This window comes from Natator depressus, chromosome 21 (assembly GCF_965152275.1).
Source record: "Natator depressus isolate rNatDep1 chromosome 21, rNatDep2.hap1, whole genome shotgun sequence".
Taxonomy (NCBI): Eukaryota; Metazoa; Chordata; order Testudines; family Cheloniidae; genus Natator; species Natator depressus.
In genome coordinates this window covers 883,503-901,036 of record NC_134254.1, presented here as the reverse complement: position 1 = coordinate 901,036, position 17,534 = coordinate 883,503, and the positions used below count along the sequence as shown (strand labels likewise).

The 17,534-nt window shown below is 48.1% G+C and overlaps 2 protein-coding genes across 2 annotated transcripts in view; both read right to left on the bottom strand.

The window, feature by feature from the left end:
- TRIM33 (tripartite motif containing 33) overlaps positions 1-2,069 on the bottom strand; it is a 79,688-nt gene extending 77,619 nt beyond the window's left edge. The window contains exon 1 of the mRNA XM_074935870.1: positions 1,658-2,069. Coding sequence (XP_074791971.1) covers positions 1,658-2,069 — 412 coding nt within the window. The remainder of the gene's footprint in view (positions 1-1,657) is intronic.
- Positions 2,070-8,184: 6,115 nt separating this feature from the next.
- Positions 8,185-16,958, bottom strand: BCAS2 (BCAS2 pre-mRNA processing factor). Its single transcript, XM_074936500.1, has 7 exons — positions 16,796-16,958; positions 15,585-15,677; positions 15,250-15,320; positions 13,132-13,293; positions 11,095-11,145; positions 9,930-10,010; positions 8,185-9,359 (listed from the first exon to the last, which is right to left on the bottom strand). Exons 1-7 carry the CDS (start codon positions 16,904-16,906, stop codon positions 9,233-9,235), a joined length of 696 nt encoding a protein of 231 aa, XP_074792601.1. The 5' UTR covers positions 16,907-16,958; the 3' UTR covers positions 8,185-9,232.
- Positions 16,959-17,534: the final 576 nt, after the last annotated feature.

Sequence of the window (17,534 nt, the reverse complement as noted above, 5' to 3'; positions counted from 1 at the left end):
TAGAAAAACACCCAGATATTTAAATGGTATTCTATTACTGTTTAACAGCACAGTTAATCGCACTTAATTTTTGTAATCGCTTGACAGCCCTACATTATTTCTTATTGTTGAATACTGATGAAAATAAATAGCGTTTTACAAAAAGTTGCATTTAGGTGCATTTCATTTAAATGAGCAAATTTTTTTAAACAGTTGTAAAACTGGAAAAGGGGCCCTTTCATGAAAATGTTCCCAAGAGTGTTCCTTATAACCAAACCAAAATAACTATTTGTAAAAACTGCTTTTAAAATGGTAATTTAAATATCTAAAAGCCTGAAAGTTTCAAAACATATGCTAACTTTCAGTTTTAATCAAGTTTAGAAATAAATCCCATTATGTATCCCAATCGAACATGGAAATATTATACCAATGGACACAGCATCTCTAACATGCACATGCAGATTCTTCTAGAAAGAAACCAAGTAGTAACCAGGATTCAAATGAAGTTAAGTTCTCCAAATTGTTGTTGGCATTCACATTATAACTACCAGAGACAAAATTATTTGAGAAGACTAGCCAAGAAAGTTTTCAGTGTCTGTTTAACTACGAGGCCAAGATTGTCATCTTCCAGGAACATACAGTATGAGTGTCATATGAACTATCACATAGGTCATTCAAAAAAGAAAAGGAGTACTTGTGGCACCTTAGAGACTAACCAATTTATTAGTCTCCAAGGTGCCACAAGTACTCCTTTTCTTTTTGCGAATACAGACTAACATGGCTGCTACTCTGACACCATTCAAAAAAGAGATAAACATAAGAAAACCACCATACATATTACATGAATTTTGCCATCCTCATTCCATCTAACTGTGCCAAAATGGATGACAACACAAAGATGCAATTTTAGCATGACTGTGAATGAACAGGTTGGCAAACTAAAGGTAGCCCAAATACATACTTAATCCTTCCCAAACCACCTTTTAGCCCAAACATAAAATTACCACAAAATCAGTATTGCGTATTACAGCATATTCTTAAAATGATCGAATCAACAAAATACATCCAATCAACGGCATAAGGGTGCATAGATTTTAATTCTTATCCTACACCACTACTTGCAAACAAAGGCTGTTCCAAACTGAACTAAATTAAGACAAAACTGGGGGAGGGCTCCATGAAGCTCTCTAGGTTTCTTAAACGAGTCTATTTTTCGAGACTATGCGTGGGTAGTTCCCAACAGAGCTGCAGCTAATAAGCCCCCAAAGGCTCACATGCCAGATTCGGGACTCTCCCTCTGCTCAGGGAGGCTCAGCCTGACCGCCTCGGCCCCCAAGTTCACGGCACAGCGGCAGCGCCGGGTGCCCGGGGAAGGCAGAGAGCGCTGCGGGAGTCGCTCCGCACACCGGGCGCGGGCGCTCCGCTTCCCACAGAGCGCGGAACAATTCGGACTCGCGGAGGCTCGGCGCTCCCGGCAGCTCGGACCCGGGCCCATGCCCAGCCCGGGGCTCGGTCCCTCCGGCAAGAACCCAACCCCGACCTGTGCCGCCTGTCGTGGGCAGGGCGCGGAGCAGGCCCCCGCCCGGCCCCGGCCCCAGGGGCGCCGGGCGAGGCGGGCCCCGTCCCGCCGGCCGCCGCCGCCCCGCCCGAGGCGCCCGGTCCCGCCGCCCGGCCTCACCTTGCTGGATGTCGCCGTTGGCGCCGCCCGGCACGGGCACGCTGAGCTGGCGCTCGGGCTCGGGCAGGCAGCGGCGGCAGAAGGAGTGCAGGCAGGGCAGCAGCTTGGGCTCGGCCTCCCGCCGGCTCTGCAGGCTCTGCGCGCACACGGCGCAGGTGTCCAGCAGCGACAGCGGGGCCGGCGCGGCCGCCGGCAGGGGGGGCACCGGGCTGGGGCCGGGGCCTGCCGCGGCCTCCGCCTCCGCCGGGCCCTTCTCGGCCGCCGCCCCGGGGCTCTCGCGCTCCTCGGGCGGGGCGACGGCGGGCGCGGGCGGGGCGGAGCCGGAGGGGGACGCGGCCGCGGGCTCCTGGCCGCCACCGTCCGGGCCGGGCTCCGCGGCCCCCTCCCCGCCGCCTCCTTTGTTTTCCGCCATGTTTCCTCCTTTGAACCCGACTCCCCGCTCCGCGCACGCACAGCTCCGCGCCTGCGCCCGCACGCCCCGCGTCACCGGGCTCCCGCACACGCTGCGTGCTCGTGCCCGGCAGGTACGCGGCAGGCGGCGCAGGGGCGGGGCTGGGCACGTGGCCGAGCGAGGCGCGCACCCGACACGCCGCGGCTACAGAGCGCGGGCAGCGTGGAGCGCGCGGCCGACACGCCACTTCAAGGGAACGCGCACAGCGTGCCGAGCGTGCCCGCGACTTTGGAGGGAGCGCGTACGGCATGGCCCTGGGCAGCAGCGGCGCGTGCGCATAGCGTTCCTCCCTGGCTGGAGCAAGGAGGCGCCGTGAAGCTGCTTCGCTCTTCGGCTCGGCATCAGCTGCGGCGGCGAGCGGGCGCGGAAAGGGGCGGGGCAACGAGGGGCGGGGCTTCCTTTCCTCTTCGCCAGGCTCCCCTCTTCAGCCCGACTGGCTGAGCCATGGGCTCCCTTAGGGGCTGCAGCCAATCAGCTTCCCGGGGTGGAAGCGGGCTGCCGGCCACGGCACAGAGCGTGGCGGGCAGCGGCGCAAGGCGGGGCCTTCTCCGCTCTCCCGCAGAGCCGGAGCCCGGTCCCGCCCCGCGGGTGGGCAGTGCCCAGGCCGGGCCGGTCCGTGGGGGCGGAGGGGGAGAGGCTCTTCCCTCAGGCCTGTCCACGGGCGGCTGTCCGCCCAGGCCCTGGCCGCCCCAGGCCCAGCCCCTCGCCCCCAGCTCAGGCGCGTCCGTCAGCCGCCACAAGCGGGAGTGACTCCGTGTCGCCCCCCAGCAAGGTTTGACTCCGCTGCGGCCGCTCTGCTGAGCGGTCAGCGCCAGCGGCTCCAGGCTGATGCCGTTCACCCGGAGGGCCTGGTTTGCCCCTGCCAGCGATCCCAACGGGCACCGTTACCTTTGGTTTCATTGTCGGTGACCACTGGACCATGCTCATCGCAGCACCAAGAAAAGAAACCAAACCCAATGGCCAGCATCCCACTGTCATCTCACACACCGGTGGGTGACCTACGGGCCATGCAATTCATGTTGCCCTTCCCACGGTGGCCAGGCCAGTGGCTAACACCACGACTAATCCTTACTAGTCGCTACTGTAGCTGAACTGGAAGCAGGTGGTGCTGGGGTTTTGAGGGTTCAAATGCTCCTGCTCACTTGAGATAGGATGTTTAAAAAATACATATATAAAAGTTAATGTAAAGATCCCACAGTAATTATTGGAATGAATTTATATGCAACATTGTTTTCAGAAGCGCAGTTAGACGTTCTGTTAAAAAGAAAGTGGCTCCCTGTTTAGCATTTCATTTTGGTGAATTGAGGCTGCCCCTTTATGAACAGGATTTGGTTCTATATTGGAGGTTGAAAGCAATGTGGAGGAGACAGTGCTTATGTAAACTCCAAAAAGGATTTTAGAAAAAATAAACTGAAGCCAAACACCAGACCGGACAGAAACCAAAAAGAAGAGCTTGAATCTAAAGGAACAGGCAGTACCCTGACCCTCAACACCCGCTGCCTCATGAACCAGCAGTTGAGAGGAGTGGCAAAATTTAAAAGTTGCCTTTTGTTCACTTTTTTTAAAATTATAGGTAAGGTCATTCTATTTGGGTCTTTCAGTTACCAAGTGAATAAGTTTGGGGGCTAATTACAGGCCAAGCCATGTATGTATTGGTTTGTCTATCTTATGAGCCCAGATAAACTTGGCAGGGAGTAGAAAAACAATTATTCCTCTCAAGTAGTTTTTCATACCTATTCATCTCTCCCCTGTATTGGGCTGAAACCTAAAAGGTCTCATTTTGTAGAGAATGGTAAATAGTGTGAATTACCGTGGCTCAGTTTGACCAGTTCCTTATTTCTTATAAAATTACCTCATCTGAGATATAGTACTTGTTCACAGATTACAAGATAATTTTTCATTTGTGTTTTATAGTTAATAATTTTGTGTCAAAGAAACCACAGTAATTGTCTTTTTCCTTTCTCAAGCTGTATTTTGTTATAGACCTAGCTTATGTGCTCATTTGATTAAAATACTGTTTACTCTTACTGACAACGCCTATTGTCTGTGGTGAATTAATAAATACTAATTGGTTACGAATAAGCAACAGACCTGTTTTTAATATTACTATCTGAGTTATAAAAATAATTTACTGGATAAGCACAACATTGAAATAGTGGGTTGTGGTACCTCATCACTAATCCAAGTGATAAGAATTAAGAGTTAGTCTAGAATAAATCAATCAAAACTGTTAAATTTAGGACCAAAACTGTAATTTGCTACTCAGTTCCTTCCTGCTTGTATCACTGTTTTCACATACCCCACCAAGTGTTTCATGTTCTCCATCAGCTGTCAGCCTTTTGTTTTCCCTCCTTACTGGTTCAGATTAAGTTTTTCATAACTTCCTAAAAGTAAGTGTGGTTGTACTGGCCTCCTTGCCAGCAGTCTGAGGCTTCATAAATATTCATACTGTGAACAGGCTTTGGTGACGGGTTGTTTTGCTGTTCACTTTTAAATAAAGTATATAGTCATTTCATTACATATCTTTCTGCTGCACATTAATAGCAACGCAAATGACAATCATACAGAAGACAGAAAATTAAAGAGAACAAACCATAAGACTACATACAAAATTAGACAAAATACAGTTCTGTCTTCATATCACTATGCAGATATTGTTTGGAAGAAGCAACTACAAAGTGTAATGGGGCTATACTGCTTGTTCCAAACAACACGCATTAACTAATATACACCCGTAACACTAGCTCTGATTCCTGACAAGTTCCCAAAACACATTTTTCATCCAGACCCATCCCCTCAGTATGTCACAGCATGGACGCTGGCTGGTTAACCACAGTGGAAAGAAGCTGCTCTGCTGATATTTTCAACATTCTAATTCAAAGCATAAAAGATTCCACAAGACTGACAGTAGGTGCAGGACTAGTTCATGTATATCTTCCAGTCCTAGAACCCCTCTCCTGCCTGAAATCTCAATGTGGTTTCAGCTAGCTTGATGGGTTCCCTCTGAGTCCTTGGCATCATGCTCGCTAAACTACCTTTTAATAGAGATAGTGATTGCCACTAAAAAGGCTATCAGCCCAAATGTTAGGGGAGATGCAGGTACTTGTGGCAGACCCACCATACACTGTCTTCCACAGGACCTCAACAAGAATTTTTACCCAATGTGATCTCTGACTTCATCTAAACCAGATGACCCACCTTATCGGTGTTCTTTCCTAAAATCACATTCCGAACAAGGGAAGGCTAGGCTTCATACCTTAGATGTACTCAGAACTCTCTCCACTTACCTTGATACAACCAAAACAGTCAGGGTCTCTCCTAGACTGTTTATTGCTTCTGCTATTGCAGATAGGGTTACGGGTCAAGCTACATCATCCCAAAGGCTTTCAAAATGGGTCTCTGATTGGATTACTATGTTATAAGCTCGCTGTAGGGCTAATTTAGCTGACATGAGTAGGCCCAAGTTAAGACAAGCCCAAACAAGTAATTGCTGACACCACTAGCTACTGTGAATATTTACAGTAAGTATGGGAAGAGAGAAATTAACACAACTAACTATTGTAGGTGTGTTTATAGTAAACCAAATAGGCAGGAACACAATGAACTGATAAGTTTGCCTTAACTAATCTGCAAAGTGATTTGTCCTCATATAGAAAAAGTATAGCTATAAGTAGCTAGGAAATATGTGTATAAACTGTGTAGTGTGTGACATGAATTGGGATTATGGCTCATCCTGTACCTAAACTCCCAGCACCTTCGTCTGGCCACCTTGGGCAAAGAGCTGTTAAGTGCCTAATGAAGTAACCTGAGTGATGAGCTGGATCTGAACTGAGTTTTTTGGATCCTAGAGAACTGGATAAAGTCTTTTCCCAGAACTGGACCAGGTGTTCTGGATAAGCCACATGGAAAGGTCGCAGAGGGAATCCCAACACTAGCTAGTTTAGAAACCTACCCACCAAGTCAGGGCAGAGCCCATTTGACTAGGGTGCAGGCTGCATCTGTGGTTTCTTTGAAAGGTTTTCCACCTTTGAAATCTGCAGGGAATCCTACTTGGGGATCAGTACATGCATTTACAAAACACTATTCCCTCATTGAGGCTTCCCAGTTGGATGCCCATTTTGGCAAAGCTGTCTTACAATCACTGGTTTTGCAGATTCTGAGCACCCACCTCCTCCACATCAAGTCACTGTTTGTTAGTCACCTAGAGTGGAATACATATGGAAGAAAGGATACCTACTCTATAATAAATGTGGTTCTTCAAGCTGCTTTGTCAATATGTAATCCATCATCCAGCCTCCTTTCCCACTCCTAAGGAGTCTGTTAACTCCTGGATTCTGATTCTCCTTGGCAAAGGAACTGAGGGATGGCTGGTCCTACTTCACTCTGTATGCCCTTACGGGTGGGGAATGAGGGCAATCAAGGCACAGGTGTGGCTCCAACAGACACCGCTGAGATCAGAAACTTTTGGCAGAGCACATGACAGCCAGGAATGGAATACATATGGACAAGGTAAGAAACTTATTTTTGAGAGACTTCTCTGCTTCTCACAAGAGTCACAGCATCACTGACAACACATTACATAAATTTCTCTGAGCAAATCAACTGGGGCTTGCAAAGGGTGAAGATCCCAAAACGATGTGTCTCAGAGCAAAAACTTACCAAGCTGCCTGATGTGATTTAGGGAAATTTCCTCCCCTCCTATTCAAATGATCACGGTTCCATGGAATTGTGGTGGGGCTTTCTATTAAAGAGGGCTCCCTATATTTTTACACTGACAATCACCTACTTCTCCATCGAGCGGCCAAAGCAGCAAGGTGTCCTGTTGATTAACACAAATGAGATAAAGACTGCATTAAAGAATGCTTACGTTTGAATTTAAGATAGGGTCAACACTGAGGTGCCAACCTTCCTTTGCACTCCCTCGCCCCAGCATACTGAAGGACCCTTACTGGGCACTATATTTCTTCTGTACTTTATCATAAGTCTCCCTTTCCCATCCACAAATACCCAGGGTATAGGAGGGAGCCTGGGCTAAAGTTAACAGGATATTGGACATGGCAGTAGGTGCACATTTCAGTTATGCATATGGATGTAAACAAAACTGAGTACCAATTTTTGTTGTGTTAGTACAATGCCAAGTGTAATGGGGCCTAGTCCCTGACTGGGGCTCCAAGGCACCGCTGCAATACAAATAATTTTCAGCAGTAGTTGCCGTATAAAAGCAGAGCTCTGGCATTCAAAATACCACCATGAAAGCCAAATTTTAAAATGCCTAGAAAGAAAAGGACTTACTTGTAATAACATGGATGCAACGATTGTGCGTGTGGCTATCAGGACAAAAAGGATGCAACAGCATCACGGTACCTGAAACTTCAGAGTTACATTTTGTAGCAGGAGCATAGTATTTTGGTATAAGGTCTGACCATTTCATTATATCCTAGAGTGCTTGGGAAAAACTGTGATTAATGTAAGACACTCTCTTCATAAGATTTCAAGAGTGCTAGTTCTGAAACAGAAACAGAGGGACAAGCATAGCAAATACTTGGGTTTGAGTAAGCAGCAAAGAATCAGTTGTAGAAATGACTGCATTAGACTGATTTGAGGCAGTGAATTCTGTATTTTAAAACTGGTAGAGGGATGGGTATCTATCCCCATGAGGGAAGAGTAGCTACCTTTGGCAACTTAGCCAGTGATCTAGTATAAAATTTTTCTCTGTCAGGTAAGTTGACTCACAAAGAGCAGAGCACCTTGTTCATTTAAACTCCTGGTTTAAGAAACTAACAACATGGATATTTTATATTAATCCACTGTAGCTGGATTTTATGTTCATATTCAGAATTGGAGGTGACATGCAGATTAAGAGGCAACAGGAAGCAATTCACAGCTGTAAGGGAGGAGGGCAGCAGGGGACCACACTAGACTACCAGTAGGAGAGAAGGTCAGGCTACCAGTAGGAGAGAAGTCACACCAGGCTTCCAGCAGGAAAGCGATATTCTGACAGCTATATTTGACATCATTATCCACATGGCAATCAAAGATCTAGCCATTACACAGGAGTCTGTGGCTGATACAAATAAAAATAAGGCAAGAATTTTAATCTCTTTAGAAAGCTTTAACTGTACTGTTAAGAATCAAATATATTTCTCTTTTTGGTTCACACATAACTGTATCCTGTTTATTACTAAGGGAAATCTACTCAGTCTGAATTCGTGATGCACACTTGCTATTAGAATATGGCCATTCATTCATTCCTTTAGATTAAGTACATGCTCCAGTTCCTCTTACAGAATGGCCAGTGACTTGCAATAAACTATTAACGTTAACTTTTCTTGCACTGTCACTAGTCAGGGTTGTTTCTTCCTTCTGTGCCATGATATCGTATGTGGCTGAAAAATGTTGGACAGCATTTTGCCCTTTGAGTAGTTGCAGCAAGACCTATGGTGTAATTTAAAAACTGCACCTAGAACTATGGACAGGTGCCTTATACACTGAAAAAGATAGACAGTCTAGATGAGAGAAAGAATGAGATCAAAGCAGCAAACCCTAGATCTGCCAGACAAGCCAAAGTGCCATGAAATGCAAACAACAGCTTTTGCAAAGACCAGCAAAAGCTCCTTCTAAAGGTCATGGAGATAGAAACCACAGCAATGAATCCACTCTCATCAGTAAATTCAAAACGTTGTCTCAAGAAAGAACTTGTTCCATCTATGGCCTTGATAATATCATGCTCTCTAATGGCTCTTATGAAATGAAACATGCGTACAAGGTTAAGGTACCTACATGAGGTTTAGTATCTGACAATGCTCAGATGTTTACGGCTATCAGAAGCCAAAGAAAGTTAGAAAAATGTTTATTTCAGGTATAAGAAATACAAAAACAATTAAATATGGTTCTGTCCAAGAACCAAAGATTCACACATGAAATCCTTGTGCATTCAGTCTATGGAGCAGGATTTTTTTTCCTGAATCTGCTCTACCTCCTCCTAGTCTTTAAAACAAGAAACTGAACGCTGATGATGGTTTTCCATCTCATTACACATGCAGATATTAGAGAGCCTAAGGACACGTGGCCTCTCCACACAAAAAAGTTGCAAATGTGCTGCAGTGAATGGCAGGAGTCAGACCTCAGAAGTCTTGCTCGATGTTCTCCTTGTTGGCCTCCCCATGCTGCTGTTTAATTTGTAAGATTTCGTTTTCTAGTTGCACAATCGTTCGCTCAATCTCATAGTTTTTACTGACCAGAGACACCCACCTGGAACAGAACATATAAAAACCAAAATTTAAATACTAATTAAGACTGTTCAGAGCAATAACTGTTTCTATAATTAAAGCAAGGTAGCTGCGCCTTTGGATCAGTCCATTAGATACAAACAAGAAAGCAGTTCCTCAATATCTGATAAACTTCAGCCACTACATATGACCAACTTAAACAGACTAAGTGATGGAACGTTCATTCTCTTTACTTGATGTTAAACCACAATGTGCAAAACCTGACACATTCAGATTCCTGACAGTTAGAAAACGAAGAGTTTTAGAAACAAAGTAAGTTCTGTAGGTGATTTCAAATTGCTAATGTGTCCTCTGCCCTCCCTATTCAGTCACTGCTTCAAGCAGCCACACTTACCCAGTTAAACAACTATTACTTGCAGCTAGTGTTGTTCCCTGATAAAAGATGCACAAGGTGATGCCAATCCTGTGAAGACATCTAACTGGGTCACCAAAAGCCTGTCGGAGGCTATCCTCTCAGAGGGAGAAAAAAACCCATGCAGAATGTGTATTTGGGGAAGAATTAGATTAAGAGAAGGAGATTTTAGACACTTACGTTGACTCCATCTCTCGTAACTTAGACCCAGCTGTGAGCTGCATGTTCTTTCGCTGCCAGTTGAGATCTTGAATGTTTTTCCTGGGAGAAAATGTTACTTGTTTAACCACACAATTGCATTCACTTTTTCTGCTCCCCTGGAAGTTTAACATTTGCTATTGTGCTTGAAATGCAACCCAGCTCTCTTACTCAGCTACTGGAAAGGATCCTGGATACCCAAATGCACAGCACCAGAAGCATGAAGCTCAGTCACAGGCATGCATATAAACTAAACCTAAGTACCACGTCTAAAGAGAAAGCGGACTGCGGACATAAAATTCTCTAAAATGAAACTCAAACATGCTACTAGGGCACGAAAAGCAAAGACCCAGACTGCATATCCAAGTTTGTTCTGGAACAAATGCCATATCAAAAAGCCCTATCACCCCTGCTTCCCACACTCACTGTATCTCAGAAACTAATCCTAAATTGCCCAAGAAAAGCAGGCAGTGGTGAGAAATGGCTTGCTAGGCAACTTCACCCTTCCCTCTGACAAGGATCCACACAGTGTTTCATGAGATTGTCACCTTCAGACTGGACTATTGTAATTTGCTGTATCTGAGTCTGAAGATATAATCAATGAAAAAGCTCCTGCTTGTACGGAACGTACCAGTCCATCTCAGCAGGATGAGCTGCCATGATCAGGTCACCCCTGTTCCCTACACCCTCCACTGGTGACCAATCTGCATTTGCTATCTATTCAAGGCTGTAGCCCTGATCAAAGCAATCAACAAGTCAAACCTCACACTAACCACCACATAGACCTGCCAAGATTATTGAAATCCTCTGGACAAAAATAACTCCAAGCAGTCGGAACCCATTACCAGTAGCTGTTCTTCAAGGAGGATCCTACAACTGCTGGTTCCTGTTCTGAGTAGGGGTCCAGGCAGAAACAGTTTGTGTGGATTGGAAACAGGAGGAATTGTAGTAAGTTTGTCCAAAAATGGACTAATTCACCACCTGCTGCTTCAGCACAAAACCAAAAGAAACATGACCAGACCCTCTTCTCTACAACCCTGGCAGCAGCCTAGGGATGAGTCGAGGCCTTTCTATATCAGTTATTGGGGAATTCCCATTAGAGTTCCTTCCAAGTTTGAACATAAGGATGAGAAAGGGCAGCACTTACCTCAATTTCTGTAGTTCTTTCTGAGCTTGTTCGATCATATGAACCAGGTGTCTAATAAGCAAAGATGAAAAGTGTAAAAACAGGAGAACACATTAATTTATCAGCTCACTCAGAGCTATACAATCAACAGAGGGAAGCAAGGAAAAACAAAGACTGGTATGTCATTTATTTCTCCCAAATGACATAAGCAACATGATGGTCATACTCCCCACCCAGGCCAAGATGTCTGATATTTGCACCTCACCTTGAAGAGGCACACTGTATCTTATACAATAATTTTACAGTAACCCTGCATGATTTGGGTTGACCTGCTGGGGAACAATTAAACACATAGGCCCTAAACTGAAAAATGCACCTCAAAATGCAACAGGCAAAATTACTGACAAGACTTTTTATTGATTTATAAGTGTGATGCTAAACTTTGAGCAAAAAGTCCCTTGGAAACCTGTATTTGAAAAGATAAGAATATGCTCAAATTGGCGCACATTATTCCCCATAATTTTCCTACTCAAATAAGAAAAATAAAGGTTAATGAATAATTTAGGACACATACATATTGAACTATGATATCCAAAGATGAAAAACTGCTGAATGTTAAAAAAAAGTTTACATTTTGTTAATGTTAATAGTTTATGACCATGTATAGAGAATGAGTTGGATAGACCAGTGTAATACTTATGCTAAGGTTCTGGCCTAGTCTTTCCTTGACATGAATCATGCCAATTTCTCTCTTAGGAAGACTTGCTTAAATGATTGTTTACAACTGACAGGACATTTTATTTTGTTCACAGAATGTATTGGGTTGGAGGACACAGACAAGAGAAAGGTAATCAGTGCAATAAAATACACAAAATGTCATGCCAGAAAGTCCCAGTACTGGGAAAAGCAGGAGTAAGGTGACACAAAGATAATGTGGACAACATAAGTTACATACATTGAAGTTTGTGCATGCGTATTGTACGTGTTATGTAAGACATGGTGCTTAATGTTGATTGGAAGAAAGCTAATGCATATGTGATGTGGAAAGTATAAAAAAAAAAACACAGTGAACGAGGACTGAAGTTGGAGAGTATCTGTCCAGAGACTGAGATGACCATCATGAAGTGGAGAAGAGCGTCCTGGTATCCTGGACTCAGTAACTTGGGACCCTACCTGTTCCATTTTATCTGTTTGTTATTTGTCACATAAATATGATCAGAAACTATAAGTGACAATATTTGTACATTTTCAGATAGAATCAAAGACAAAGCCTGACTAAGCATAAATTTGGGTGGACTCATGCTTCAGTTTCCCACCTTACACTTCAGTTAAGGGCACAAACATCTACCAGGAATTCTCCAACCTCTTTCATTCTGTAGAACTCAGAGCTTCTCTCAGACATCTCTGTTAATGCCTCAATCCTGTCTCTGTCTAGGTTTTAACATACTCCATTCTGCAAACCACCCAGGAAGGGCTCCACAAATTAGCTTGAGAACCACTGAGGAAAGCAGATTCTGGCTGGTTCCCTTAATAGTCACTCAAGACAGATTTCACTGTAAGGTCTAAAACCCCGTCCCCCTCCTCCAATCTGCCCTCTAGTAAAACTAAACTTCTTCTGCAGAAAGGGAGGAGGAAGATCTGGGGACCCTGAAAAGATGGACACAAAACCAGCACATGTTGCAGCTGTCTTCTGTTGGGCTCCCTGGGCCCCACTGTATTTGGAACAGTGAGAGAGCCTGGAATATAGGATATGACTGTTAGGCGCATGGCACAAGAGAGAGGGTTGTGGCAATAGCAGGGCTACAGCAGCAGGCTATGCAACCACTTCTGTGGTCTCAATAGGAAGGGTAGAGAGAGTTTCCTTCCACCATCATCATCAGGATACAGACTGATCATATGAACTCTGCCATGGTTCCAGGATAGGTTCTGAAGTTGTGAGAGACATTTCAATAGAATTCGGTGATTATTCTGAAGAAGTTATATGGAAAACACCTGAAGAACTGAAAATTGACACCACTTTTGTCCAGTATTTTCAGAAGAAAAGAAGGGACTACTTACTCGTTATACACTTTCCAGGCATTGCAGCCATGCTGAGACATTAACTCCAGATTCTCAATCCGAACAGCCTGATGCTCCAGCTGAGCCATTGAGTTATTAACACATTCTTGCCATGCTGTGATATCATTCTTCTGACCAGAGGAGGGAGCAGGCAGCTCATACCTGAAATAAAGCCAACCAGAAAAATGTGTCTCAACTACAATTAAGGTCGTACCATTTAGACCTTCTAGAACCAGTTTTGCTCAGAGGCACAAACACTGACCAAGTGTCAAACCTAACGTAGAGAAAGACATCAGCTCAGGGCTAGTCATCAATGCACTCTGTATGCAGGACAACTTTTATTTGCTCAATTATTATGATTTCAAATGTCTCTAGCTGAGAACTGCAGGCATGTCACTAAATACCTAATCTCTCTCTACTTCTTGTCAGTCTTCTTTGCTGAAATGAGATTTTTAAATTTTCTACAGCAACATTTCTCACTGGACAGACCCAGGCAGCTCTTAGAATCATAGGGTATGTCTACATTGCAATTAAACTCCCATGGCTGGCCATGTCATCTGACTCCCAGCGCCTCCTGCACGACACCAGGTGGGTGATACGGGCAGTGCCCCAGGGTGGCCTGCCAAAGGGGGCACCATGCGCAGGGTTTGCCTGATTCCTACGCGACCTGCAGAGAGCCAGCTGGGCTGGCGGAGACAGCAGGCGGAGCAGCAGTGTCTGGATGTGGGGGACCCAAGCTGGAGGGGGGCAACTGGACAAAAAGCCGAGCCATGTGACTTCTCTAGAGCAGGGGTGCACGCCATGCCCATGGGGGCCAAGGGCACCAAAATGCAAGTTCACCCAGGGTGCCATTTTCCCTAAGGACAACCCTGCAGTCACCACAGAACAGCTGTTCCTCGGGTGCAGGTGGCGCTGGGAGGGAGGGAGGGAGGAGTGGAAGAGGTGGGGTGGGGCCTTGGGTGAAGGGGTAGAGTTGGGGTGGGATCTCAGGCTCAGCAGGGTGTTCAGGGGTCCGCAAAAAATTTTAAATCAAAATGGGGGTACTCAGGTTGCTAAAGTTTGAGAATTGCTGCCCTATAGTATTACTACATTTGAAACAGGCTTTCTATAAAGCAAGAACTTCACATCATGATCATATTAGATGAAGATGGGAAGGGGATTCTAAGGCCTAGAAAAGTTAGCACATGCCTAGTTGTCTTTGGATCTTCATTACCTACTGTTTACCAGAGACTAGAGTCCAAAGAGTCATGCTCAGAACCAGCCATCAAGATAGAGAAAATAGAGGAAGGAGTCTTGTAGTCCATTTTTATTTAGTAAGAAACAATGCAATGTGTAGCTATTTGTCAAAATAAATGTAATGAATGAAATACAGCCTATTACTGCTAGAAGTAGCAGCTTCCCATTTCAAATTGTCAGTACATTTAACAGAGCTGGGCTGACCTATACAACAGGAAAGGTTATCTGCTGAAACTTAAGGGTGTTCAGCCTATCGTGTGTCTCAGCTGGATGTCTCTCCACTCTGGCAATCCTGAGTTTTCAATAGAGAGAGGTTGAAGCTATTTGAACTTGCCAAGAAGTCTGAGGCCCCATGGCTGCATCATCTTAAAAAAGATGTGATTTTGGCTTCTCTATTCCTCCTGTTAGAAAACGTGACTATATGTTTTAAAGAAAAGTAGCCCTAATTAAAGCTGCAACATTTTCAACAAAACAAAGCATTATTAAAAGCAGCTGCACAAATAAGGACAGGTCTACACTTAAAATGCTGCTTTGGCGCAGCTGCACGGATACAGCTGCGCCGCCGTAGCACTTAAGTGAAGACGCTCCTACACCAATAGGAGAGTTTTTCCCCCAGTTAATCCATCTCCCCGAGAGGCAGTAGCTGTGTCAAGAGGAGAAACTCCCCCATTGACATAGCGCTGTCAACACAGGGGGTTAGGTAGGTATAACTATGTCGCTTAGTTTTACCAGTATGGGTCTGTACTTAGACCTGGCCTAAGAATCGTGCACTACACAGCATCTGTCAGCAAGAGCAGGCCTGCCAGGGTCTGAAATGGTCCCATCCAGACCAGGCCTTGCCCACGTGGCTCACAGACGTCGCGTGGGCGGACTCTCACTCACCGTTTCATGCTGAGGAGCTCTATGGGCTGCCGAGCTGCCAGGCGCTCAAACTCATTCCGCATAATTTCCGTCTGTTGGTGCAGAACAGACAGTTACCCACAGCCAAGTAGGGGGAAGGAGAGACCCAGAGTGCTCCCACCCCCGAGGGCAGGAGAGGCCGGAGCCCTGCCATGCAGTGATTGATGGCAGCAGTTCTCTTTGCACCTCAGCCCCACAGTGAGGGTACAGCTGGCCTGTGCTGCAGCAGCCTCCTGGCAGGACCCTGTAACCAGGAGACTTCAAGGCCTGGCTCTGGCTGCCCACAGCACCTCCCTGTGTGTCCAGCCCTGGCTCACCTCAAAGGCACTGTAGTCAGGCGTCGGCAGGTAGCTGAGGTAATTCTTAGTGGGCCGGTAGCGTCGCGTCTCCTCCTCCACCAGGGCCGCAGCCTAGAGAGAGAGCAGAGCGGAGCAGGATCAGCGCACCGTAGGGTTACGTCCAGGTTGTCCTGGACACGACCCCTTTTGTGGTTCTCTGATCTCCGTCCGCGTGTATTTCTGACGTGTGAAGAAATGTCCGGGATTTTTCCTTGCAGATCAGAATGCGCCGTAGGCTTTCCTCCCCCAGGAGTGAGCAAGCTTTGGGTCCCCATCATTCCTCTGTCCCCACAGCTTTGCGCATTGGGCGGCTGTTCCCTGTTAGTTATGGCTCTGTGTCTCCACGCCCCGACTGGTCCCGCCCCTGCATCACAGCTGCTGGATCCCGCCCGGCCAGGCCTGCCAGGTACGCACACACCTCCCCTCCCCCCGGTACCCCCCCACACACACACACCCCGTACACACCTCACCTCCCCTCCCCCCGGTACCCCCCCCACACACACCCCGTACACACCTCCCCTCCCCTCCCCCCGGTACCCCCCCCACACACACCCCCCATACACACCTCCCCTCCCCTCGGTACCCCCCCACACACACCCCGTACACACCTCCCCTCCCCTCCCCCCGGTACCCCCCCCCACACACACCCCGTACACACCTCCCCTCCCCTCCCCCCGGTACCCCCCCCCCACACACACCCCGTACACACCTCCCCTCCCCTCCCCCCGGTACCCCCCCCCCACACACACCCCGTACACACCTCCCCTCCCCCCGGTACCCCCCCCCCACACACACCCCGTACACACCTCCCCTCCCCCCGGTACCCCCCCCACACACACCCCGTACACACCTCCCCTCCCCCCGGTACCCCCCCCCACACACCTCCCCTCCCCCCGGTACCCCTCCCGCACACACACCTCCCCTCCCCCCGGTACCCCTCCCACACACACACCTCCCCTCCCCCCGGTACCCCTCCCACACACACCTCCCCTCCCCTCGGTACCCCCCACACACACCTCCCCTCCCCCCGGTACCATCCCCGTACCACATTCCCCCACACACACACCCCGTACACACCTCCCCTCCCCCCCCGTACCACATTCCCCCCCCCAGTCCACATTTCTCCAGGTCCCTCCCCTGTACCCCACGACACCGGCCGTGCACCCCAGGGGGCGGGACCCAGCACTCACCGCCTCCCGTACGCCCGGCGCCTCGTAGCCCTGGTCGAAGTAGGGTAGCGCATCTACCGCTACCTCCCCGGCCACCAGCCCCGGCCCCGGCCCCGGCCCCGGCCCCGACATAGCAGCAATGACCGCGCGCTCCGCTGCGCCTGCGCGGTGGCCCCCACACCACTGCCCTCAGCGCGCCTGCGCCAGTCCCTTGCCCTCGGTGCGCAGGCGCAGAGAGACGCGCTCCGAAGCTGCCCAACGCGCACGCGCAACCTGGAGCGCCTCATCCCGCCACTTTCCGGGCGGCCGCGTCACTCGCACGCGGTGTCTCCTCAGATGCCGGGAGTTGAGGCGCCGCCGTCAGGGCAGGGGGGAGCGCTGCTGCCCCAGCTCTCCCATGCAGGGGCCGTTGCGGGCCCTCCCTCAGGGAGGGGCTGCGGACAGCAAGACAGGCCCCGTGCCCGTCACCCCAGCGCTGGGGGGGAGGGGAGATGCACAAACGCTCTGGCGGCAGCCAGGCAGGAGCTGACGCTGGTTTGTCACCTCTCGGCCACAGCTTGGGGGGCAGGGTTACGCCAGGGACGAGGGAGCAACGTAGGCAGCCCCTGAGGGCTGTAGCCGCTCTAGGCAGTTGTGCGGAAAGGCTACAGCCCCACACGCAGAAGGGAGCCATGTTGGCAAAGTTCCTAAACGGAGATGGGTCCCTGCATGCAGCCACCCCCGGTTAGTTTACCCACCCCCAGGGTGCTGGCTGAGGAAG